Here is a 26,358-nt window from a genome sequence, read left to right on the forward strand (position 1 = left end):
AGAGTTCTGTAAATTAATGTAATAAAAACCACATCCCATCATATATTAATTTTGATAAACACCCGCCTTTTAAGTAAGCTCGAAAACACAAAAGGATTTAAAATAGTTATCTGCTAATTATTTTGATACTATTCATTTCTTCTGCTTGTGTCACTATGCAAAAATCAATTTCCTTGTGTCAATATCCAGAAAAAGTATAACAGTTTATGAAAGGCTGGTAATAACACATATTGAAGCAACTACTACAGAGACCCTTAAAATAGCATTTTCAGTGTATAAAAAGTGAAAACAGATTTCTAGTAAGTAAAAAAACCTGTCTACAATAGAACCAATTATTCCCACCCAACTTTCAAAAAAACATTTAAGAAGACATGTTAGCGCAACTATAAGTTACAAATTCATATTCATTCCTGCCATTTGCAACCTCTGACTGCAATTCAGCAAGGAAGTATCGTATGTGCTGCTAGGATTTTCTAGTTCCCAGCTAAGAAAACAGAAGCAACAATTAGATCCAGGTGCACAAGTGGTGCTTCTGACCACAGCAATTGCTCTTGGTGCAAAACACTCTGATGTCCTAACCAAGTGGAATCTATACATGGCTAGTTACTCAGACCAGAGTAATGCTTGTTTTCCGCTAAGTTTTCAACATTGCTACGTGGACAGCATTAGAAAGAAATTGAAGCATACAAGGCATAAACTATAGTTTCTTTTTATATCAAAATGTACTCTTGAAAATGTGTTTGGCACAGTGCTAAATCATATATAGTTAATACTAAATATTGCAGGATACAATAAAACCCTGGAGTTAACTTGTGTTTACACCCTTTTAAGGGATAAAAATAAAAGATACCAATTATTCAGAAGTCAGCCTATACAAACTGTATAAACAATATTTATGTCTTGCTTTGAAAACCACCGATATAGTAAATTTTACATAAAAGACTGCAAAATAATATAAATGGTTTTAAACAGATCTTTACAATAAGAAATTCAAATGGAAACAGACAAGTAACAAAGAGAAGTAAAAAAATTTATTGCAGTATTCGTTCCACCAGATTTGCTGGGGATCCCTTTTCTTGTATTATTTTAGGGTGACCTAATACATCAAAATCTACATTTACAAAAACTCCTCCTGCAGATAGGTCATAGATACTGCATGCTTTTTCCCCCAACAGAATAAATTATATATCCAGGAGATTCTGCCATTTTACAGCCTGGAAAAACAATGCTTCCCTGGAAACTGGGCTAAGCTAAAGAAAGCCATCCGCTGCTAGGTTAAACTCCAAGAACACTTTATTAAGAACATTAACAGACTAATTTCCAACATTCACTTGTTTATTTTTTTTAACAGAAAGGTTTTTTTTCAAGATATAAACAATTTTTGTTAAACTATTATACAGTGGGAGTAAAAATGAACTGAGAAGTTTCTGCTGCACAACAGCGAAGGAAGCTCCCACAAAAATGTTTACCAAACATTTCCTTCTGTTTCCTGCATCCCAGGTGTCATTCTTACTCTTCATTAAATGATTTTTTTTTTTTTGCCAGAAAGTTGATATTTCAAGTTTTTTTTTTCTGTTATTTCATTTCCTGTAAAATTTGGCTGCATGTACAAATGCATTAGCTGGAAGTTCCATCCTTGGCGGCATACAGCGATCGTAAAGTCTGAACCACTTTGTTAGTCAGCTTATTAGCACTCGTTAGAGCAATTTTTTTGTAAATAATGTCTGACTCTTTAATAGTGTCTACCCAAGGCACCAGTTTGCGGCCATCACGGCGCTTAGCCTCAGTCCAGGAGCCACTGTAGGAGCCTGCCATCCACTGAACACTGAAGCCATTGCTGGTTTTCTGTACTACTCTTGCAATTTGTGGTCGATCTTTGTACTTTGGACAGCAAATAGCGATGACATCCATGACATCAACACTTTCATTCATCTGTGCTGCCAACTCCGTAGAGTCTGAATTTCGTTTTGACCTTCTCAATGACTAAAACATTGGGAGGGGAAAAAAGACCAAGTGTTACACAAAAGAACTTGAGTGAAATTATTGCTTTTATTGCTTTTAATCCCTTGACGCCGGGAGTGGGGGATTTCCCGGCACACATTCCATTGCCGGCAATGAGACGCACCGCGACCGCCAGCGCCAAGGGGTTAACGTGTCCTTTGCAAAATCACATATTTTAATTTGTACCCGTGTCTTTTAACTCTTAATGATATATAAAATTATATGTACAAATGAATCATAAAGCTACATAAAAACTTGGCAACAATAAAAAGGATACACACAGTACATTCCAAAGGAAAATTAAAAATTTTATGCTAGATAAAATCTCTTCTATGTTTTTATTGTTTTTTGTTAAAACTTTCTACAAAAAGTTGTATAAACGGTTAAGAATTTCTATCTACAAAATGGTTTTTTTTTCATATGGATTACATTACTCAGTGTACATTTTATTATAGACTGACATTTATAAGCACATAAAAATCATTTTACGTAATACGCTGCGAAATACGTTGACTCCTCCTCCGCCTCACCCCTGAAGTGCCTCCTCCTCTATCCTCCCCATCACTCTCATCATCCTCTGTCTCAGCTGCATTGTTTTTAGGGCTGCCTCCTCCGAGCAGCGAGGTAATAGCTTTGTTGCGAGCATTTGTGCTAGCAGACACTTCCCCATCTTCTTCCTCTTCATCAGGATCCAAGTGTTCCATAAGAAGTTTAAACTAAGAAAAGATATTGGAGATCACATCAGAAACCCATCTTAAAAGAAACCATGAAACAGAAAAGGAGGAAAGGCGATGACACACAAGGCTTCTTTGGGATAACTTTTTCAAGAAAACTAATGGGTGATACATACAAAGACCCAGAACACATGATAACAACCCAACGTTTGTTAGCTGTGGATTGGGAGCAAGCAAGTGTGCTGGCTCCTGCCTGCTTGCCCGCTTCTGGTGTGCTAAACAACCCAGTGGTGCTCTGTCTAGGTTGTTCTCTGTGATGTCCAAACCTGGAACACTTGAGTTGTTGAGGGAGAAACAACTCAAGAGTTTTAACCCAAAGACAAACCATGGGTTAACTCTGGGATCTCCCCCAACAACCCAGAATTCCAGGTTCGGATAGCATGAAGAACAAACCAGGTTCAGAGCATCCTCGGCTTCTTTGGCACACCAGAAGCAGGCAAAAGGCGAAGAGCCACCAGGCTTACTCATTCCTGCTCGCTCCTGAGCAAACCACACTTAACAAACCACAGGATGTTTCATCTTGCAACCCAGCTCAATGAGTGTACATTTTGTTTTCTTCATTAGTTTAAACTATCCAGAACTCAACACAAAACTGTTCACTGTTTTCAGTTATCTATAGCTCTTATCTAGATAACGAATGTTGTTGAGAATATCTTACTCTTTTCCCTCAAACCAGCCAATTATCTAGAATCCACAATATAACTGAAACATAAAATATCTGTATCAGAACCCTCATCTACATCTGGAAATTGAAGGACTTTCAAACTGCTCTCATTAAGCATGGTCTCTAATACGCTAACAAATACATGTAGTGGCATGTGACAAACACAATTAAATTGAAGAGGGCAATTTGCTGTAGCAGTCAGTATGACTTATAGTTGCTTCCCCCATTCACCACACCTGGAACAAAACAAGTTTCAGCCTGTGGCCACTGCAGTTCATCTTTCACTGTCTATGATTCTATTTCAAAATAAAGAGAACTTAAAGTACTTCAAAATACAGTTCAGAACTTTTTATAGTGAAGCTGATAAGGGGCAAAATCCTGCAATATCTTAACACTTACGTCCAAGTACTGTTTGACTATACTCCTCTTCACTTCTTCTGTGAGCTTGGAATTAGCCATATCACTTCGAAGAAAGTCCAGTGTCTGTTTTGGATGGAAGTGAATTCCTGCCTTCCTATTTATCGCTTTATCATATACTTTTGCTGATTCAGAGGGAGAGTATTTCTGAATTTTACTATACCAGGGAAACAAAACAAATGCTAGAAGTTATGAACAATTGCCTACATTCTTTGAAAGAAGCAATTATAATCAAAGTTATCTGAATAGAAGTAAAAAAATTCTTAGCATTATATAAAAATGAATTTCAACTTTATTAAGACACTAAGTTTTGCTAGGTGCACAAGCACATTACAGAATTTGTTCATGCCCTGAAGAGTTCAAAATCTAAGGAATGTGAATGATATGGGATTATCAGATGTAGTAACCAGAACTAAAATTATCCTTACCTATCAGAAAATCCACAGAGGTTCTTCAAATGCTGTTTTAACATCAATAACAACAATATACCCTGGGACACATTTGCAAATTCAATTAGAGGAGTTGAATTGTCTGGCAAACATTTCATGACAGCACTTATATCATTCTCTTCATCAGTGTCTGAATCAGAATTTCCACGTTTTCGTAACTTCCGGGGTTTGTGAATTTCCTCCTCGCTTTCACTGTCACTCTCGCTATTACTTTCACTCTCGCTCTCTTCATCAGATGAAGGCTTCCTTTCTTTTTTATATTTCACCATAGACTGAAAGAGGATGAGACATGTGCTTTAGAAGAACAACAAACACCATTATAACTTCTTTGAGAGTGATATGAAGACCGTTCTAACACACAGTCATTCACAAATATGATTCAGCAATTCCATGATCATGGTAAATTAAATAATAAGGTTCAGAGAAAAACAGACTCACATAAAGACTGAAACCTACACACATCCATCCAAGCTATTACATTTTTTACATTAGATGTATCCACAATGAATTAAGATTTGTAAACTTGATTAGAACAAGATGTAGTGATGGCCACCAATCTGGATGGCTTCAAAAGGGGTTGGATAAATTCCTGGAGGTAAAGGCTGTCAATGGCTACTAGCCCAGATGGTTGTGTGCTATCTCCAGTGTTCGAGGCAATAAGCCTGTGTGCCTCCGTTGCTGGGAAACATGGGTGGGAGGGTGCTATTGCACCATGTCCTGGCCGACGGCTGCTTGGCCACTGTGTGAATAGAGTGCTGGACTAGACGGACCCTTGGTCTGATCCAGCAGGGCTCTTCTTAAGTTCTTACAGTGGGCTACATAGGTACTATGGCACTCTCCCCTAGTTTGGACTTCAACAAAAGCTATCCGAAAGGTTGGCCACCACTGTTTTAATGCATAAGAACGAGAGAAGGTGAATACTGGGCCATGAAGAGGCTGCCCGAGAGAAGCAACTCAGAACAAAAAAGATATTAACATACAATTTTACTTACCTCCTTAAATGACTGCAGAAGGTTACTACCAGAAACTGATAACGTAATGTCTATATGGTGCATTATAAAAAGTGGCTCTTCCTGGGTTTGGTATGGGAAACAGGCTAGATTGTCTGCTATATACAAAAGCATATTCACCTCTGTTTTCTGTGAAAATAAAAGGAAAATACATGTATATATATATATATATAGTCATTCATGCTAATCCACTCAAAGGTTCTTCTTTGAACAGGAGACACTATTCTCACTGAGACCAGTGCCAAGAAGGGATTCTGTTCCCTGATGCCTCTACTCAAAGCAGCTAGGGATACCAGTGCAGGGCCAAAACAGAAGAGAAACGGAGCCCATCAGGAAGCTAAGTTGAGCCAGGAAAGCAACAATGCATTTGGGGGAGATGGGATGGAGGGGGGCTGACTACTCTTGTCAAGGACAAACATCAAATGAAGCATCAAGAGCCCAGATCACCCCCTCCCCACAGGCAACTGCCCTGTCAACCCTAAGAACGGGTGTTTGCAAATGTTGCTAAACCCAGTTTAGGACCTTGCCAGGGGACATGGGAGAGAGAATATATCTTCAGGTACAACTAGAAACTCTCAAAGCCAGATAAATAGAGGCAACCAACCAAGGCAAATCCAACAGGGAATTCACAAGGGGGGCGGGCGGAATCAACAGTGAAATACACCAAATATACATATATACGTACACACACAGCAAGGTTTTCCAACAAATTTTAAATATTTAAAATGGCTTTACATAACAGTGTAGACAGTTTGCTTTAGACTCACAGCTGTGTCATCAAAAAGGTTGAGCAAAGAAATGAGAAAGGCTCGTCGGTGTTGTCGGTTCCCTCGGATCATGGAGTAAAGATGTGAGCACAAAGCACTGCTGGATTCATCCTGCCTAAAGCCCCTCACAGGATCTTTTAGGGAGGTGTTGATTGCCTGCTGCACCTGGTAAGACATCTTCATACCAGCCACTGCTTTCATCTGAAATTAAAAGAGTATATAGTTAAGTTTTGATTTTGCAATGAAAAGAGCACAGAAATGTCTTATTTCCATTTGCCCCAATTGGTTTCCAATGAACAATTCTCAAAACCTTCATAGCAGAATTATGCACAATATCAATACATTGATATGCAGAATGGACTTAGGAGAATGTAATTTCTATTTTGGGAGTTTCCAGGTGAAAGGTGAGAATACGTGGTACATATGCAATTCCAAGTAGTATACTGAAGCCAGCTAGAGAGTAGGTTTTCCAATATTATTTCATCAAAAGGCACAGGGAAGTTCAACTTCTTTCTCCTCACTGCTTCCACAAAATAAATGGATTGTTCCCCCAAAACTGAAACACTGACAACAGACATGATATTCACTTGTACTTCAGCAGCTAAAATGAAAGTAATAATATCCTTTCCCTCAAAAGACTGCTGGGGGGTGGGGTGGGGTGGGGAGATCAACTTGTGAAGGAACAGTATAAAGTAAGTTTTCTTATAATACAGAAGGTAAGGAGCTCAGTCGTCCCCTCTGCATACTTTCCCAGTACAGAACTAAATCTACAGGCTGGTAAATTAATGGGCATGGAATGGGGTGGGGGATTTCAGGAATTTCATGAAACAGGAAGGACATTGCTGGAGTGGACAACTCAAATCACTTCAAGGCATCAAGTGCAGTACATTGCTATGCAAAAACAAAAATAAAAAAATCATTTTTTGTTGTATTTAAACTCTGGCCCAGATTGTAGGCACATTCCCAACTCGCTCAGCTCTAGTTCAGCAGGCTGGGACCGAGGATCGGGGCCATGCACCCAACGTAAACTACAGTTTCTTGTTATGTCCAAAATAGAGAATTATAGTTTAATATCGCTTTACCAACCAGGATCTTAAACAAGGAAATTCTTTGTTTATTAGCTAGGAACTTAAACCAACACAGGGGACTGTAGTTTAAGCTAACCAGGATTGGGGCACTGAAAAGGGAGAAGGCGAGGGGAGAGTACGTGGGCCTAGAGGACTAGTAAGTCAAAAGTTGTTCTTGACTGGGCATAGTATTTTCGTTCTACATGATTCTCTGTTAGTCCTTTTTCTTTCTGTGCCCCCAGAGTGTGCTCTTCCATCTCTATCCTGCCATATTATTATTATTATTATTATTATTATTATTATTATTATTATTATTATTATTATTATAGCACCATCAATGTACATGGTGCTGTACAGAGTAAAACAGTAAATAGCAAGACTCTGCCGCATAGGCTTACAATCTAATATCTCTGGATTCCTCTTATTGTAAACTGCTTATTTTATTTTTTTTATTTATTTAAGGATTTTTATGCCGCCATTCAGCCAAAAAAGGCTCTCATGGTGGCTTACAAAAGTATTTCTTGACAGTCCCTGCCCACAGGCTTACAATCTAAAAGACGTGACACAAAAGGAAAGGGGATTGGGAGGGAGGAGGAGGAGGGGGAAAAGGAAAGCAAATTCAGGCACTACAATCTTAGTTGGAAAGTTCAGCAGTTACAGGTGACAGCAGGAGGGAGGGGTGCTCTCAGCTGGAGCTGGACCCAGGCACGGTGGAGAGGTGCCTGGCTGCTGCTTCCTCCCTCACTGGTGGCCTCTGCAGAGACAGTTGGTGGCAGGAGGGAGGGGGCTCTCAGCTGGAGCTGGACCCAGGCACGGTGGAGAGGTGCCTGGCCGCTGCTTCCTCCCTCACTGGTGGCCTCTGCAGAGACAGCTTAGAGATATGTAAACCGCTTAGAGATTTTAGTATCTTAAGTGCTATATAAGTATTATTAGTAAAGAAATAAAACTTCCCCTGCTTCCCTCTCTCCACCTCATAGGATGTCCTCTCTTCACAGCCATAGGCATGGACCTTCATTTCAACCTCCCGACTTTTCCTCACATAAAAGGTCCTTCTGCAACCGTATCCCTCAGGTCCTCTTTTCCCGTCAACACACTTTTTGTCTTCTTTTGCTCTGTTTTTGTTTCACCACCACCACCACCACCCATCTCTACTCTTCACCGAGTTCAGTGCTAACAGCGCACAAGGCTCTTCCAAAAATTCACATGGTCAAAGGCCATGTGGCATGACTACCTGAGGAACTCAGTATCCAGTGGGAGAAAAAGAAATTCTGTGGCTTTTCCCCACTGCAAGGGTGAGGGATCTATTAAAATGGTCTCCCCTCAAGAGACTAATGATCCCAGAAGGCTCTGGGGGATTTTCCTGCTGGTCTAATTGGTGCTCCTGTCAATGCCCTGGTCACTCTGTGGAACACCGATGTCCTAACTGGCTGACACAATCATGCATAAATGCTCTCTCCCTCTTGGAAGAGCCTAGGCAGTGTCTTGGTATGCATCTGAGAAATGAAGTGAGTGGACGACAGCTGGAATACAGGTGGAGAAAAACTCGTTCTGAATCTGAATGAATTTAATGAGCTTAAAGCTCATTATCAAGCATCTTTTGCGATAGCAAGGGTGGCAAAGAAGGATTTTTCCCAACTCCATTGTATCTTCAGAGTGTTGACCAGTGGAGCTTTTCTGAGTGGTGAAGCAGAGAGTTGGTCGTACCCTTGGTGACATGCTGTGACAAGTTTACCAGACACTTATAGAATAAAGTCACTTGCATCCGTCATGATGCAATGATGATGAACAATGATGTCATCCATCATCGTTAGTGGAGACATCTAGAACACCATCTGATTCAGTTGCATTAGGTGAATTTTATTTGTTGAGGATGAGGAGAAGTTGCTTGGTCATGTTCAGCCAACAACCACTTGTTATGCTTGACTCTTGACCTTCTTGGTTTATTACAGTCCAATGCCCAGCTGTGTCTAGGAGATTGTAAATGCCTCTTTGAGAAAGGGGTGATGGTACCAGACTCTTCAAATGATTCAGTAACCAGGCTGCTCCTGAAGAAACTTAACCTTTATTATGTGCTTTTTTATTCAGTATTTGATCGTTTGTATTTTATGTTTTTAGTATATTGTACACCATCCAGAGAACTTGAGTTGTTGAGTGGTTTAAAAGTGCAATTAATCAATCTTTTTAGATCCACAGGAAAACACAATTATGATAGTTTTATAGTAAGCTAAATAGACATATACATACATGAATAAATCCAGCATATTTTTTGTCTATCTCCACAAGCTGCTGGTCTGCTTTGTTCCTCATAGAAGGCTCTGGATCTGTGCCCATAGCTATTAAATATGGCACACACTGGAAAAGAGATAGAAAACTATTTTAAGGATTCCACTTATGCCTATGGAAATACATATTTTTCTCCAGTTATTTTCTTCACAGTTGTTAAGCTACAAATAATTCATAGCCTGAAGGCCACAAGAAAGTAGAAGTAGTCCATGGGGGGTAATGTATATACCACAGAGCTACAGTGTAATTTGACTTGAATATGATCTAAAACAGCAACAACACACAAACAGCGAGAACGTGACAGCACTTGTACCAGGTGGTAGTTTTCTTGATACTTAAAAAAAACCATTTCAAATCCTTTGTTGCAAGCAGTTATTCATATCCTAGAATACTGAAAGAAAAGTATTTGGAATGGATTTATTCACTTATTAGTGCAAGTTTCCCAAGAGCAATGCACACACTGCCACAGTGGCTGGATGGATAACAATGGATGTGTTCTGAGTTCTACTTCAATGCTGTGAATTCAACATCCAATAATAGCATTTGAGATAAAAATAATATTATCTAATACTGTCAAGATATTTTTTGGTGTGGCAGCCAATGCACAAGATTATCAGCGCAAGGCCTGCATGCCGCACTTTTAAAAAGCACCTACAACGCAATCCAAGTGTAAGTGTCATGAGAAGCAAATGAATGACGATTCAGGACAGCTCTGTCATAAGCAGAGGAACGGCCTGCCATCACCAAAGAGCAGCCAGGTAACAGTAACGTAAAGTATGTGTTAAGTGAGTGGAGGACTCCAGTGCTGCTTATGGTCCCCCTTTGCCCATCCCCACATGTCCTAGGACCTTTAGCCACCCCACAACTCCCCAGGGTTCAATACTTTTTCTATTCCTTTTGTTGTGCTCTGCCATCCCTCAGATCATGATCAGTCACCCCCATCTCATTCCTCACCTCTTTGTGTCTTAGTTGCTGATTATCCTTGGCCAGGGGGAAAGCAATACTAGAGATGGACATGGTGTTTAAGTGGCTGCTTTGTTTGCTAGCATTTTTCATGGTAACACTGCCCTAGATTAGGGATCAAGAGCCAGGCCAGCTGAGCGCTTGGTGATGCGCACTTTCCAGGGCCTCCAGAAAATGCGCAATTCCCCCCAGCGTGCCATTAGCATGCTAGGGGAACTGCACACTTTCCAGAGGCCCTGGAAAGCGTGCTTTGCCTCACTCCCCCCTGGCGTCAATCGTGGCCTTAATCAAGAGCCAGGCCAGCTGAGCGCTTGGTGATGCGCACTTTCCAGGGCCTCCAGAAAATGCGCAATTCCCCCCAGCGTGCCATTAGCACGCCAGGGGAATTGCATACTTTCCAGAGGCCCTGGAAAGCGTGCTTTGCCTCACTCCCCCCTGGCGTCAATTGTGGCCTTAATCAAGAGCAAGGCCAGCTGAGAGCTTGGTGATGCGCACTTTTCAGGGCCTCCAGAAAGTGCACAATTCCCCCAGCGTGCCATTAGCATGCCAGGGGAACTGCACACTTTCCAGAGGCCCTGGAAAGCGTGCTTTGCCTCAGTCCCCCCTGGCATCAATCATGGCCTTAATGGCCCTCAAGAGGCCACCATTAACACAGCGGGTGTGTGTGTGTGTGTGTGTGCAGGTCAGGTCAGAACTGAGTTCCTCCTGGACATGCAGCCCCCTTGTCCTGCAGCAAGCGATGGGGCAAAAATCTGCCAGGTGTGTCCATAGGGGCCCGGGAGGGCTGGACATAGGGGCATCTGCTGCCCTTGCAAGCTCAGGCAGATTTTCACCCCTTCACTAACCTAGACCAAACAAATAGCTGTTTGAGCCATCAAGCCTCATCTCCACTGCTCTGATTCTTCCTAAGCAGGGGAAGGGCAGGAGAAACACACAAATGACCTTTCTGCTTCAAGGTATGTGCATTGCCTAATACCCTCTGTTTTGGCCCAAATCCACCCACTATCATGCCCAAAGGGGTTGGAAATTGGCTTCCAATGTATTTCTGAACTATAGAACAGGCACTTCACAAATAACTATAAAAATACTGCTTTACGGGTACATGAAACTAGTCCACAGTTAGAACATCCCCCTTGTATAATTTCAATCCATTCTTTTACTGGAAATTTGTGCATTAACTGGAAATCACTAAGGACAAATAGTTGACAGGATTACACAAACTAAACCTAAATAATTAGTTGCGATGAGAAACTCAATAGGCTAAAAAAATTGCTTCTATGCAAACTTCTAATCATTCTTTTAAGTCACTATTATAGCAGAAGAACATCCAATAATTTGTGAGTCACCTTGAAAATGCTAATTATTATTGAAAGGTGGAATATAAATACTAGAAATAATTTTTAAAAATCTGGTTTAAATCTTTTACTGCATTAAAATCCTATGACACTGTAGTGTAAAAATATAATTTTAAAAAATTACAACACAATCCTAAGCACATCTTCTCAAAAGTAAGCCCTATTGAATTAAATGGGTTATACTCCCAGCTAAACCTGAATAGGATTGCAGCCTTAATTATGTAATGACATACCTGAACCGGATGGATAAGACCCTGGTTTAATGTCAGTGCAATAACATTGAGCGCAAAGTGACGAACGCTGGACTGTGTGTGAAAGAAAGCCTCAAGGACCTGTTTGAGATATAACTGCATGATAGAGCTGCTCATCCCTGAGGAAATATCACCCATTTCTTTCAGATCTTCCTGCTTTGCTACCTTTTTCCCTAAGAAAAACAGAAACCAAAAGGAGACATTTTTAGCACATTATATAGACATATGTTCTTTTTCTTACTATATGGAACACAGTTTAGGGACATACCTCCTAAGGAAGCATATGCAATGGTTAGTGGAGTGCATAACACCTGCCTGGTCAAATCCTCTTGCCCAGATAGTATTTATTTATTTATTTATTTATTTATTTATTTATTTATTATTTAAGCATTTTTATCCTGCCCTTCAGCCAAAAAGGCTCTCAAGGCGGCTTACAAATATTTCTTGACAGTCCCTGCCCACAGGCTTACAATCTAAAAAAAATGACACAAGAGGAAAGGGGATTGGGAGGGAGGAGGAGGAGGAAAAGCAAAGCATATTCTGTATGCTTTATCTGCATACCACTTGTGCAATGCTGGATTTAGCCTCCAGTGTGCCTCCACACTAGCTGCAATGACTAACCATGAGAGGGGCCTTTGGGGAGTTCTTCTTCCATCAAAGACCCAAAGAATACAATTTAGGCCCAGACATCGTACCCAAGTGTCTAAGTAGGTCAGGCTTAAACAAGTTTGATATCTTGAGTTGCAAAGACTCACTAAGTTGACACTTCATTACTTCTTCTAAAGGAGAAAGTGAGCTGTCTCATGATACACCACAGAGTGGAGGGGTTTGCCTGTCATAGCGGCATTCAGTGGCATGAATTGCCAGGATGAAGTGGCCAAGTTTGTTGATGACAGCAAATTATTTAAGTTGGTTAAAACAAAAAAGGATTGTGAGGAGCTCCAAAAGGATCTCTCCAAATTGGGAGAGTGGGCATCCAACTGGCAGATGCAGTTCAATGTAAGCAAGTGTAAAGGGATGAATGGTGGGGCAAAAAATCCCAGCTTCAAATATAACCTGATGGGATCTGAGCTGGCGGTGACCGAACAAGAAAGAGATCTTGGGGTTGTGGTGGTCGATGAAAATGTCAACCCATTGTGCGGCCGCTGTAAAGAAGGCAAACTACATGTTAGGCATTATAAGAAAAGGAAATGAGAATACAACTGCCAGTGTGAATATCACACTGCCTTTATTTAAATCTATGGTGGGACCACACTTAGAATACTGTGTACAGTATTGGTCACTGCACCTAAAAAAAGATACTGTAGAGCTGGAAAAAGTGCAGAAAAGGGCAACTTAGAGGACCAAGGGACTGGAGCATCTCCCACATGAGGGAAAGTTACAACAGCTGGGATTGTTTAGCTTGGAAAAAAAGGAGGCTAAGGGGAGACATGATAGAGGTGTATAAAATTATGCATGGCATTGAAATTATGGACGGGGAGACATTTTTCTCCTTCTCGCATTATAAAAGAACCCGAGGTCATCCCATGAAGCTGATTGGTAGGAGATTCATGACAGATGAAGGAAGTACTTCTTCACATTGCACCTAGTTAAACTATGGAATTTGCTACCACAAGATGAAGTGATGGTCTCCAATTTGGATGGCTTTAAAAGGGGGTTGGATAAATTCCTGGAGGGGAAGGCTATCAACGTCTACTCATCCTGATGGCCACGTGCCATCAGTATCAGAGGCAGTAAGCCTATATACACCAGTTGCTGAGAAACCTGGGTGGGAGGATGCTGTTGCACCATGTCCTGCTTCTGGGTCCCTGGTCAACAGCTGGTGATGAACCCTTGATCTGATCAAGCATAGCTCAGGTTATATTCTTATGCGTGCCACAAGCCACTTCCAGTTTTCAGAAACAACCTACAAACATCTCATTTGTAGGTTAGTGTGATGTCCAAACCCGGACACTTTGGATTGTTTGTGGGGTAAACAACCCAAAGCTTGTGGGGTAAACAACCCAAACTATGGGCATGAACCAGGTCACATGCAAACCAGGTCAGCATCATTTCTGCTGTGGTTTACTATGGAGGCAAAAGAAAGATTGGAAGAGGAAGGTACCTCCTAGTCCAATTCACCAGCCAAGTCTTTCTTCTAAAAGAACTGCCTCCTACTTAATCCAGATTTCAAAAATTCATGGCTCAAAAATGTCAAATGAAGTTGAAGATGGAGTCAGAGTTCCTCAGAAACCCTGTCACTCTGGGCAGGAAATAGAAGAAGGCAGTTGGTCCTCCAGCTGTCAGAGACAAAGATTCTTATTAGGACTGATTACCATGGGTCCTGCTTATTGAAGCAAGTGATAGGAGTAGCACACTCCAGTATACCATTCTCCGCCTGCAGTTAAATAGTACAGTCCACTTGACTACCCCATTCTGCCGCATGCGTAGATCCAAGCTAATTTGTTATCCCAATACCTGTGAAGCCTTCAGCTAATAAGTAAATTGTGTTCCATGTTTCTCTGTGTATATACAATAAAGGTGGACCTGAAAACTGCATTGTGGTTACTTAATATTAATTACATTAAGCATGTTCACATAGTGCAGTAATGCTCATCACTCACATTCCCTATCTGCTTGCTGCATACGTGTATCTTCCTCTTGGAGGTAAGTTTGGAGGTTTTTTAACACCTGGATTTTTAAGTTTACTGAGGAGTTCTTATCAGAAAGAATGCTGTTGTATAACGTTTTCACCTCCTGTTCAAACATTAGACCTGGATGTTGTATGAACGCAAACCCTGAAATAAAATAAGGAAAGAAAGTACAACTTAGTAAATCTTGTTACCAAATCTAATTTTTTAAAAGTCCAGAGTGTTTTAAAATGCAGCATAAGGCCAGTATTTCATCATCTGCACTGGTTTCCTGTCTATTTTTGAGCCGTACTCAAAGTGCTGGTTTTGACTTATGAAGCTCTAAATGTCCTGGGACCTCCTCCAACACTTATCTGCCCAGACCCTGATATCATTCTAAGAGGCCTTTTTCTTGCTCCTGCTAAGTGAGGCATGGTAGGTGGCTACTGGAGAAAGGGCCTTTTCTGTGAGGACCCCGAGTTGTCAAATACTCTGTATTCTCTGGTCTTTTTGGTGCCAGGTGAAGACCTTTTTATTTAAACTCTTAAATCTAAAATTTAAAATCTAAAATCTAATTAATTTCTTGGTGCTGCCTGAGAGTTATATTGATTTAATTATTTACAGTTGTATTTTATTGTTATTAGGAGGCCCAAATAACTTCGTACAGAATTTATTATTTTAATTTTAAAAATACAGAATTGTGGAATATTAGCAGCTCTTAAGTTAGGCCACAGCAAAAGGATAAATCTAGATATACAAAATGGATGCTAGCACATTTTAAAAGCATTACATTTCCTCTAAATGTATAGTTCATGCGCACAGAATTAAACTATTACAGTAGCCTAAACACATTAACATATTCTCATGAATTGCTGTATTGCAGCCTCCTGAAACCTGGTGCCCTCCAGATGTCAACTCCCATCAACCCCAGCCAGCATGGGCAATAACCAGGAATGCTGGGAGTTGCAGTCCAAAATATCTGAAGGGCACCACATTGGGGAAAGCTGCTATATAGAAACAGTGGTCTGTACCATTATAACCAAGTACTCATACAAGTAAGGATTGTAAAACAAAGACTTCAAAAACTTTTGCAAGTTCTTACCTAGACCAATGATGGCTTTTGTTTGTACCTCCTCGTCTGAATGTTTGGTAAAATACATCAGCAGTTCAAGTACTTTATCTTTAATGTTAACCTGGATAAAGCAGAAACAACATCAGGATAATCAGGAAAGAAACCTGGAAATGTTTAGTTCCATTAAAATGTATTATTAACACTTAAACATATTTTCTGACGGATTTTGGTCCATCCAATTTTACTTTTTTTTTGTAGCAATAAATGAACAAATGCAGCACTTTTACCTTGCTGTTGCCTTTAAAATCTTCTTGGTCGAAATCAAAATGCCGACACAGTGCTCCAACAGTGAAAAGGGATCTAAGGAGTGCTGGTTTATTTGCTGTAAGTATAGTGCTGTTTGGGTCTTCTTGATGTTGGCTTTTTAACTTTGAAAGTGCTCCTGAAGAAAAAATAACATGTCTTAAAAATCAGTCCCTTCCCATGAAAAATGTAGTGAACTCTGAAAATAAATATTGGAAATTGTGGATAAAAATTACTCACCATAGTATCTATTAAAGCAGGCCCATACAAATTTATAATTCTGAGTGACCTTGTTAACAACAGCCCCAAGACAGCTAACACAGTGCTGCACCACCTAGAAGCAAAGCAGAAAATGTTACAGTTTCCTTAGAATTAATCTCCTAGAAAATCCAAAGCAGTCAATGGAAAGAAGATCTTGCTTTTATTTTAGCAGATGATACAAGAATAAAGGCTATTATGAAAATATCATGTTATTTATTTTAATATATTTCTAGCCTGCTGATTTATTAGAAGGCTAAACTCCAAAGTGGCTCACAAATTTAAAGTAAACACACACACACACACACACACACAAAGTAAAATGCAGTAAAAACAATTACAAAAATACAATGCCAAGTCATATTTATAAAGTTAAAGGATTACTGGTCCATTGCTCCTCAAATAAAACATTATGCATTTTAGTAAAATAAGATGAACTTTAAGTAGAAATTAATCCTTACCGTCATGCCGTATTTGATGATAAGTTTCATGAGATCTTCTTCCATGGTAGCAAGGAAAGTCTCACTCGGATGCTCCATCAGCGGCACTACCAACTCTAAGATTTTTGCAACATTGCAGATCACCATGAAGTCATTTTGATTCTATAGGAAAACATTGCATGTGATTAAACATGCCTGCTGTGCTCTTATTGCTCTACTGCATCAGGACTGAATAAACTGCTATGAAATATAACAAATAAAACATGCACAATTTTCAATGGAATGGTGCTGTGGATTGTGTCCACGAACTAGTGCCATTTCTGGTAAGCAACTGTCATCATGCAATTGAGCTAAGACCAGAGTGGAGGATCTAATCCTCACTTCTCCCAGAGTGCTGCTCTACCAGACTGGTATGGATAACCAGAGACAGTGTAACCCTAGTGCCACTAAGAACAGGCCTGAGGTACATCTGATGAGTTTTAACCCATTCACCTTTCACTGTCTGCCTGCTCTGAAGGGTGGTGGGTGGTTCAGGTGGTAACAAGGCCATATATAGGTCCAGTTCTCAAAAGACCATGGGGACAAATTGCAGGTCGCACAAGAGTTCAATTTAATCCGAAAATGGTGACTAGCAGTGCCAAAGTGGGCCAACTCTTTTCTTGGCAACCAGCAACCTCCTGATGGGCTTTGCCATTGGAGACAGGGAGCACTTTCTGCCTTGTTTTTACAAAGGAGAGATTTAAAAGTGTTCTTCAGTTTTGTCTATTGGTGGTCCTTCAATGGACCACCAATAGACAAATCTTTCAATGTTAACATGATGGTAACGGCCTGGGAGAATAAATCTGCCCTTGCCTGCATGGGGTGGGTGGGGTGGAGGCGGGCTAGGGTACTATAACTGAAAATGCTCTCTTCCTTATATTACGCCAAATCGAGAGGGCACACTGAGAAGGACGATTGTGGATGATCTTAGGGCACAGGCAGGAACAAATAGGGAGAGGTGTTCTCTCAGGTGCTGAGGTCCCAAGCTTTGTAGAGCTTTTTAGGCCAAAATGAACACTTTGAATTGGACCCAGAAACTAATTGAAAGCCATCCATATTCTGAGATATATATATGCTTGCCTGCTTGCATTTCTATACCGCCCAATAGCCGGAGCTCTCTGGGCAGTTCACAAAAACTTCACAATAGCTGAAGTTTCCAGACTGTCTTCAAAGACACTACATCTACTACATATTGCAGTAATCCAAAAAGGAAGTTACCAGATCATGGACCACTGAAGCTAGGTTATTCACATCCAATATGCTGGTATCCCAGCTATGACACCAAGTTACAAACTTGATACGTTTGCGGGGAGTGCAACTCCCTCCAGAACAGGTTGAACAACAGCATTCCTTTGGACAAAGGAGCCACTTATTAACAGTGCCTCTGACTTGTTTGGACTGAGCATCAGTTTGTCATCCAGTCCATTACCAGAGCTAGGCACTGATTGTCCCCCATACCGGCCGGATTCAGATGACATGCTGTGGCTCATCATGGGTTATTTAACCCCATGACAAGCCACAGCACCCCGGGCATCATATTGCATATCCAACTCCTGCTCAGGGTTGTCATGTCTTGCGAACCCAGCGAGGGTTTAACAACCTAAAATAGACAATAGGTTATGCAAGATCTGCTTAAGAGACCTGTAAATGAGAAGCCAATGGACATGCTGTTCAGGAGGCAGAAGAGAGACTAGTGAGCTAAAAACAAACTATACCAAGTTTTTATTTTTTATTTTTGGAGGGGGGAAACAATAAAACTAATTAGCAACAACATGAGCTAAGAGCAACAGAAATGAAAATAAATAAATAAAAGATTACTCAGGGCAACCCAAAGCCCTCAGGAAGTGGGCTACTTTACCTAGCCAAGAAATATGGCAACAGAAACAACTTGTTATAGCAACAACTTGCACTTCAATCATGACTTTAATACACAGCATTAGCAGAAGCAATTTAACTGAAAAATGAGTACTTACACTGCATTTAGTGGTAAGATATGGCTGCATGGTCATTGCATGTTTGACCATTAATTGGGGCCTGATTTTGCTGAACAAGAACAAAGTGGTTATGCAAGCTACCAAGCGACTTGAATTCACACCCTTGTTGTCAGAATCTACAAAAATAAGGGGGAAATATAATATAGATATATAGATACGCACACACAGAGATATCGATACACACACACACACACCATCGTAGTATCAGTTATGATGTCCAAACACACAGAAATTGTTACTTGTAATATTACATCTAAGTTGCATGTGCAACCTGCATATAACCTGGCCAGCGAAGTCAAAAGAAAAATTACAAACTGAAGCTGTTTACAATGGTCTGGTTCAACTGTAGTTAATCTTAATTACAGTTTAGGGAAACAAAGTAACTTTGAATAATAGTTTATGAAGTTGGTTTGTTTCCATAAACCAGGGATGGGCAACCCAAAAGGCCACACACCAGTGGAGGGAATAGTTGAAGGCATCAGTGGTTGTGGTCAAGGCTGGTATCCTCCTCTCCCCACACCCACTCACCCCTCTCTCTCTCTCTCTCTCTCTCTCTCTCTCTCTCTCTCTCTCTCTCACACACACACACACACACACACACACACACACACACACAGAGACTTCTCTCTAACAGCAGACTGTCTCAGACTAAACTGTACTCTGCACTGAGGAATGAGTAACCCATGTGGATGCCTACAGCTTCTCTGTTTTAACAGAGAAAAGTAGCTTTTACTTCACCATCCCCATGAGATATAGGCATTAAATTGCACTATTTTTCCTTTGCTCACTCCCACTCCCCACAATCTCAGGCACTGAGCAAAGAGTAACTTTTCCTTCAACAGCCCCCTCCTCCTTCATAGATGACACACAGGGAGCCTTCATGACATTTTAAACTTCAAACTGATTTTCAGAAAATGTGATCCTCAGATATTGATCCACAAATGCATGCCTATCAAAATTAGTATAACAGCTGGACTGTGAGGGTTGACCATAGAGTACACCAGGTAATGCACTGAATAGACACGTTATTTGGTATGCTCTGTAGCTAGCTGGATCTGATGGTTTATTTTTTTTAGTCCACTCAGGATGGTTGGGTCCAGTAATGCTTTTGGCAACAAGAAAAAACAGGGTCGGGGTGGGAGCATCAGTGGACCACGGGGGAGCCCCCCAATCTCTGCACACAATCCACATTTTCCCACTTGTTCCTTAAACCACTGTTAAGATTAAGGTTAACCATAGTTTCAGTTTTGTGACAAAATATACTGCAGTTAATTGAAAACAGAAGTGAAAGTTTCTGATCTCCTTATGGCAGTGGCTTGCGCAGGTCTGAACCAGGACAGTATTTTGACTTACATATCCATTGCATAGTTGTATTGTGATTATTTAAGATTATTTAAAGAAAGCAGACACAATCTTATACACATTTACCTGAAAGCAAACCACATTGAATATCAGATTAAATATGCACTGGTTTGCACCATTAATCTGTTACATAAGATGTTAAAAGAGAGGGCAAGAACTGGAGCCAACTCTTCGTACCAGGGCCATTGAACTTTGTCTAGATGGGTTTAAATTTGGGATATACAGAACCAATCTAATTCGGTTTAAGGTAATATTATATGCACATCAAGTCAACTATACTATGTACTTGAATTTTAATGAGTAAGATTCTGAGGGCTGGATCATTTTCAGCTGTTTTCTTCTCCAGTGAGAAGTTTCCCCTTCCAACACATGGACTAATATATATGAACACTTCTGCAACAATTTCCACAATTACGTCCACCAAATGACTTGGATTCTATTTGGAGCTCTAATAGCAACAAAATCTCCTAAATAGCAAATGACTGAAATGGAAAAAGCTGTTTTACCTGCCAGAGATTCTTCATACTTTAAAATATGTTCAACCAAATTATCCACAAGCTGAGTACAGGCTTTCTTCACAGGCTTATATGAAGCATCCTCTTCAGATTTTAACAACTGCAAAATAGGCAACTTTGGTATTGATGGTTGGATCTAAGAATATACAATCCACCTTCATAAGGAAGTGTTCTTTGCTATCTCATCACCATGTATGGGAAGTAATTGTAATAGGCCAATAATTTGCACACAAAAAGATTATCATGTGAACTGCTTGTTCAATGGCTGTGAGAACTGCCTCTAAATTCTCATCAATACAGAATGGAGCGCTGGTTACAAAGAGTACTTTAATCTAGCCTTTCCCAACCTCGTGCCTTCTAGATATCTTGGACTACAACTCCCAGCATTCCTGACCATTGGCTATGCTGGTTGAGGCTGATGGGAGTTGAAATTGAAAACATCTGGAGGGCAGCAGGTTGCAAAAGGCTCCTTTAATAACTTCAGATTGGATTTCTATAATGAGACTCTTCATTTCAAACTCAAAAGCACAAGTCTTCTGGGAAAATACACAAATCATAATGTACTTTCAAGCATCTTCACAGTGCACCAAGTTTAAATTAGCTTTAATTCCTAAGTGGGTCTTCTAAAGGTGCTCTATATATTTCTGTCTTAGACCAAGGGATCAGCAAAGGAATATTTGCTTGTCATCTAGTAAGAATTTCTCCTTTGCAACTATGCAAGTGCTAAGGCAAACAGGAATTTAATTAAACATACAAAATTGAACAGCATCCTCAAATAATAATGGACTACATATCACATGAAAACTGTTTTAAAGGAAGGCTTTTAAAATGTGACTTTGTGATAATACCTAGATCATATAAAAATGAAAAGTATTTCCATATTTCCACTCATTCGATTGGCCTCGGATTGCCCCTAACAGAGGGAATATTTCAAATCTATCTATCTATCTATCTATGGAGATGCTCTAACAAAATTAGGAACTCAATCACTGTAATAAAATAATTAATTTTAATAAATGAATGAATCAACTGCTTGTCATCCACTTGTAGCTTCCGGGGGTTCAGGATGAGCTCTCTGGAAATAGCTTCAACAATGAGCTTTCAGGTCTAGTAAAACTATTATCCGTTGCTCCAGAACACATCCTACTTCTCAAGTACAGAAATGACATGGTGCTAGAGTAAGCAAAATTACCACAAGTGTTAAGAAGTTTGTAAAACTATTAATAAAAAATAAAAGCTGGAAAAGTTCTGAATTCTGAGGATGCCCTGAGACCCTCTGAATCCCTCAAACATCCCTTTTCTATCTGTTAAGAACCACCTAAAAGCTGCATCAATTCTACTAAAAATAAAATACAAAACATCTGAATCATTACTTACATTCTGAAGAAGCTGTTCAAACCAATCATACCCTGTATCTCTACAAGCCGCAACCTAAGAGAAAATAGGTATAAAAATATGTAAGTGAATTTTAATATTAAATGTTACGCAGTTTAACGTACAGAATACAAGTGCTTTCTAGTATTATGATTATTTTAGATTGTTCTTGCTTCACTTTCTCTAAGCTAGGTCGTTTGTATCCTATTCTTACACTATAATATCTTTGGGACAAGGACCTCTCCCCTATTGGGCTCGGTAGAGTGCCATGCACATTCGAAGTTCCATTAACTATGCTCAATTCAACATGTCCGTTGCACCAAAGCAGTTTTTCAGACTGCTATAGGGAACTTCACTATAGACCGGTAGAGAACTATACTTTTTAAATATAAGTAGAGATGAGTGATACATACTACAGCATGTGCTTGAGTACTACAGTACAGGAACCCTTGTCTGTAAAGAATACAAAATAAATACTAGAGGATGGGGTAGTGGAGACCTATGTTACTGGGTAACCAATGATGTCAAGGATAGTAAGAGTATGTGCCTTTGAAAACCATAGAAACAGTACAGTTCATTACAACTGATGCTTTAATCAAGGGGAGCAATTGCATTCTAAGTCATACCACATCAGTAATGTTCAGGATTTTCCTGGTCATTGCTTCTTTGTCATTATGGGGAGTTGGAGTAAACCACAGCTTCTGGAATGTCTCATTGACCAGTTTCTGGAAAGAAAAAAGACAGTTATTGTAGGTAAATTAGTTTGCAAAAGTCTCTAAGCTACCAGAATGTCTATGCTTCAAAAAGCATAATCCACTACAGCTGCGGGTGGCAACACATGGCTCACAAAGTAAATGCAACGCCTGCCCCCACCCCACGACTGATGCACTGCCAAATTTAGCAGCAGTGAAAAAATATGGGAGGGGAATGACCATATTAGTGCTACAGAGTGCCAAAATGGCCAAATGTAGCTTGTTTGCAAACTAAAACTGACTCTTTTAGCTGGAACAGTATGCTGTTGAATTTCAACACCAAACTGCTAAGAGGGTAGGGTTTCAGGTTGCATGGGGTCCATGGGGGTGGGTGGGAGCAAAATGCCCCTCCAAAACTCCCATAGTTACCCACCCCCTACGTTAAGGAGATAACTGGCAGAAGATCAGCATGAATGTATGGGGATCAGAGAAGAAAAAACTCAACACTTAAGCAAGCCCACACGTATTAAGTCATTTGTTTGCAGTACCTTAATTCCTTCTTCATCATTGACTCTGCGAATCATTTTCACACACATTTCTGTAATTTTGGGAAATGTTGGTTGTTCAATGCAGATGTCCCGAAGAATCTTTATGACTCTTTTTCTGACACTGATGCCAGTATCCTGCGGAAGTAAAAGGGAAGGTTGCTCTCTCTCTCTCTCTATATATATATATATATGCCATCTGACTTTTAAAAACATAGATTACCAATAAAAATCTATATTAGCAACAAGCAATATATATAATGTGACTGTAAATCATGACTGTACAGTATTTTATTTTTTTATTTAATACATTTCTATACCGCCCAATAGCCGAAGCTCTCAGTGTCATATATTAATAAGCAAAAGCAATCTAGCTAAAAACAGAGGAAAACTTCCTACAGATGGAAGATCCTCCTAATGTTCACTATTGATGTTTGAGATACTTGTCAAAAACTATAGCTGTGTTTCAATGTAAGCCTGACAAATAGGATTTATATATTTATATTCATCATTAAAAACTATGTAAAAAGGATTTTATAAAATATTAAAATTTAAAATTAACCATACCAGTATTCGCTCAATCAGCATGTCATAATACTGTTCAGCAAGCTGTGGTCGACAAAGCACAAACCGACCAAGTAACTCCACAGCTGCTTCTCGGACACTAGTGGAATTATCCATCAACCGTCCATGGACACCTCGTTGCATATCCAGCTATAAACAACAGACATAATACAAATGCAAAGTAAGGAAAACCACAATGCTGCTCATGAGAATGTAATAATGTAAGTATGATTAACGTGTGTTTCTTTTTTTACCCTGGCTAGAATGCTGGGGTCTACAGCAACAACCTCAGACAAACACTTCATGGCTTTTGTTCGAACAGCAATTGCATTTTCACCAAGCACACGCAGAATCTAATAAGAAAACGGGGAAAAAATACATTTTATTTGCTTTTGGAAAGTAGCAGGCAATGTTTAACAAACAAAATGAAGTGGGGAAAACATGCTAGAATTAAAGTAAAATGAAAAATCAGCTACTAGAAATCTAGCATAAACTCACAAAATGAGCACTGTGTTAAGCATGTTGATTGCACCACCACCCATTCTCTCCTTGTGAAAATCCATCAGACTTAAGTCCCACAAATTGTGTCAAAACTCCATAGGCAAGGCATTATTTGTGACAGCCAACACTCCCATACCTGCCCCCAAATTACTTGGTGTGCGCGCACACACACGGGACTGTGGGGTCTATGTCTTGCTGAGCTTTGGAATAGGAAGAACCACCTTGTTTTTGCCTGTATCAAAATCCAGGGCTGTACGCAAGTCCAGCTCTTGCCTGCTTGGGATTGGTGCAAGGGCACATGCGCCCCACTAGACTCGTCTCCTGGGATGGGGGATGTGCATTCACTCCCTGTGGCACCTGTCCAAAAGGGGGGGACTCCAGGGGGCATCACTGCTAGATGAAATTGTGAGATGGTAGAATTCTGCACAGGTCATAGCAGACGCAGCACTACTACTTTGCCACAGTTTAGGGGCATAAGGTGAGAACCAAGCCTGAGACCAGGAAAACTGACTCTCCTGTCCATCCCACAGTTAGGCAACTGAATTAGTGTGCTGGAGCTCACTGCAGTGAGTCTTGACTGCTGATATTACATGGGAGATCTGGACCAGAGCAGCCAGGCCAGGGGAACTTGCCTCTGAAAGTGGATTTGTAGAGGGCCCAGTTCATAAAATGTATTGAGATTATCCAACAGCACACCTAGGCATATTATGGTCAGAATGAACTAATACATGCTGATGATGTGGTCTTCTCTTTGAACAGGCACCTAAGCATGGCTTTTCTTTTCCTATGACAGGTAATTCTGAAATAGGACCTATATAGTGTCGATCCCATTATTTTCTCTCTGCTTTTCCCATCTAATCTGGTCAAGAACCATTCAAACAATTGAAAAAAACGTAGGAAGATACAGATATTTCTGGAGTCCAAACATGGTGACCCATTCAAACATGCTCATATTCCTATGAAATATAATCACTTCACTAAATGATTGCCATAATCGTAAAAGTACCATGCACTGCAAGCAAACTACTGAAATGGTTTTTCTTTTATTTAGAGCGATTAAGTTGATCTAATATGCCCTCTGAAGATACAGTTTATGTTACATCCCAATAAGGCAAAGGTCACGGACATGTCTCTTGTATTATGCTTTTAAGACACTGTTCTAATTTAATGATCTCATGTATAAAAATGCACAGATGAAATATATTTCAAGGAGATGTGAAATGCATGCAGGATAAAGAAAAAATGTTTATGTAGTTGATACAGAATTATGGAAGCATGTGGGGTTATCATGACCTATTAAATACCTGCGCTCAACAATGAACAGATATTGCACACTACCGCATAAGCGTTTGGAACCAGGAAACCAACTGTATTTCACTAAGACTTCTGGCACAGTTTACCTGTGTCAAATAAATATCGAAGCTCTGGGCAAACGGCCTCATAGAGGCCAAGTAGCGAACAATCAAGCAAGCATCTTCATAGTCCACAGTATCAGAGTTCATCCTGTAACAAAGTTGCAGAATATTACTTTAGGATTTATTTATCAACAAAATCTGCCAATACATGAAAGCCAAATAAAAAGATTGAAAATTAAATAGTCTGGAGAACTCACTTTAATGTACTGAACTGAGAGGGTGCTGTTTTAATGATCTTGCGAAGAAATTTTTTGCGACTTTCTGCTCTGTGCATGATTTGTCCCGTTGTCTCAATTTCTTTTGCATGGTGTGTTCCTTCAGATGAATCTTCATCCTTCTGAGATTTCATTGCTTTCTCAGTCTCCATAGTAGTGTCCCGAAACCACTGAGCTATATAAAATTTCCGAGAAAACTGGTGTAGTAGGAAAGTGAGAAGAAAAATAAATAAAAAGAAAAAAGAAAAAGAAAATGTCAGAGACTGATCATGGAGGGGGGAAAAGTCTGAGTTCCATTATTATTTATTGTTTTATTGTTTGTTGTGGACTATTCTTGTATATTTTTAATTGTTGTAAGCCACCTTGAGTATTGTTATGGCAACAGAAGGATGGGATAGAATTCCCATAATTAATAAATATTGACACTGGTGTTTTAGAAGAATTTAATATAATTTAGTTCTTGTCACTATATAAACCAAGGGATTACCATATTTCAAGT

The 26,358-nt window shown here is 39.9% G+C and overlaps 1 protein-coding gene across 4 annotated transcripts in view; it reads right to left on the reverse strand.

The window, feature by feature from the left end:
* Positions 1-693: 693 nt before the first annotated feature.
* Positions 694-26,358, reverse strand: part of NIPBL (NIPBL cohesin loading factor) — a 151,681-nt gene continuing 126,016 nt past the window's right edge. For 2 of the 4 annotated variants that reach the window (XM_063128143.1, XM_063128146.1), the window contains 22 exons: positions 25,842-26,056; positions 25,630-25,732; positions 23,983-24,081; positions 23,732-23,878; positions 23,168-23,302; positions 22,554-22,652; positions 21,931-21,984; positions 20,545-20,689; positions 18,656-18,792; positions 16,665-16,805; positions 16,186-16,279; positions 15,930-16,084; positions 15,673-15,763; positions 14,565-14,738; positions 11,944-12,134; positions 9,354-9,461; positions 6,043-6,243; positions 5,258-5,404; positions 4,245-4,537; positions 3,799-3,973; positions 2,532-2,717; positions 694-1,983 (listed from right to left, as the gene is read on the reverse strand). In XM_063128143.1, the coding sequence (XP_062984213.1) occupies positions 1,618-1,983; positions 2,532-2,717; positions 3,799-3,973; positions 4,245-4,537; positions 5,258-5,404; positions 6,043-6,243; positions 9,354-9,461; positions 11,944-12,134; positions 14,565-14,738; positions 15,673-15,763; positions 15,930-16,084; positions 16,186-16,279; positions 16,665-16,805; positions 18,656-18,792; positions 20,545-20,689; positions 21,931-21,984; positions 22,554-22,652; positions 23,168-23,302; positions 23,732-23,878; positions 23,983-24,081; positions 25,630-25,732; positions 25,842-26,056 (3,456 nt within the window). In that variant the 3' untranslated portion in view covers positions 694-1,617. Of the gene's footprint in view, positions 1,984-2,490; positions 2,718-3,798; positions 3,974-4,244; positions 4,538-5,257; positions 5,405-6,042; positions 6,244-9,353; positions 9,462-11,943; positions 12,135-14,564; positions 14,739-15,672; positions 15,764-15,929; positions 16,085-16,185; positions 16,280-16,664; positions 16,806-18,655; positions 18,793-20,544; positions 20,690-21,930; positions 21,985-22,553; positions 22,653-23,167; positions 23,303-23,731; positions 23,879-23,982; positions 24,082-25,629; positions 25,733-25,841; positions 26,057-26,358 lie in introns of all 4 variants that reach the window. The other 2 variants (XM_063128144.1, XM_063128145.1) reach the window with 2 other exon arrangements.

Source organism: Elgaria multicarinata, chromosome 6, assembly GCF_023053635.1.
Source record: "Elgaria multicarinata webbii isolate HBS135686 ecotype San Diego chromosome 6, rElgMul1.1.pri, whole genome shotgun sequence".
NCBI classification, from domain to species: domain Eukaryota; kingdom Metazoa; phylum Chordata; class Lepidosauria; order Squamata; family Anguidae; genus Elgaria; species Elgaria multicarinata.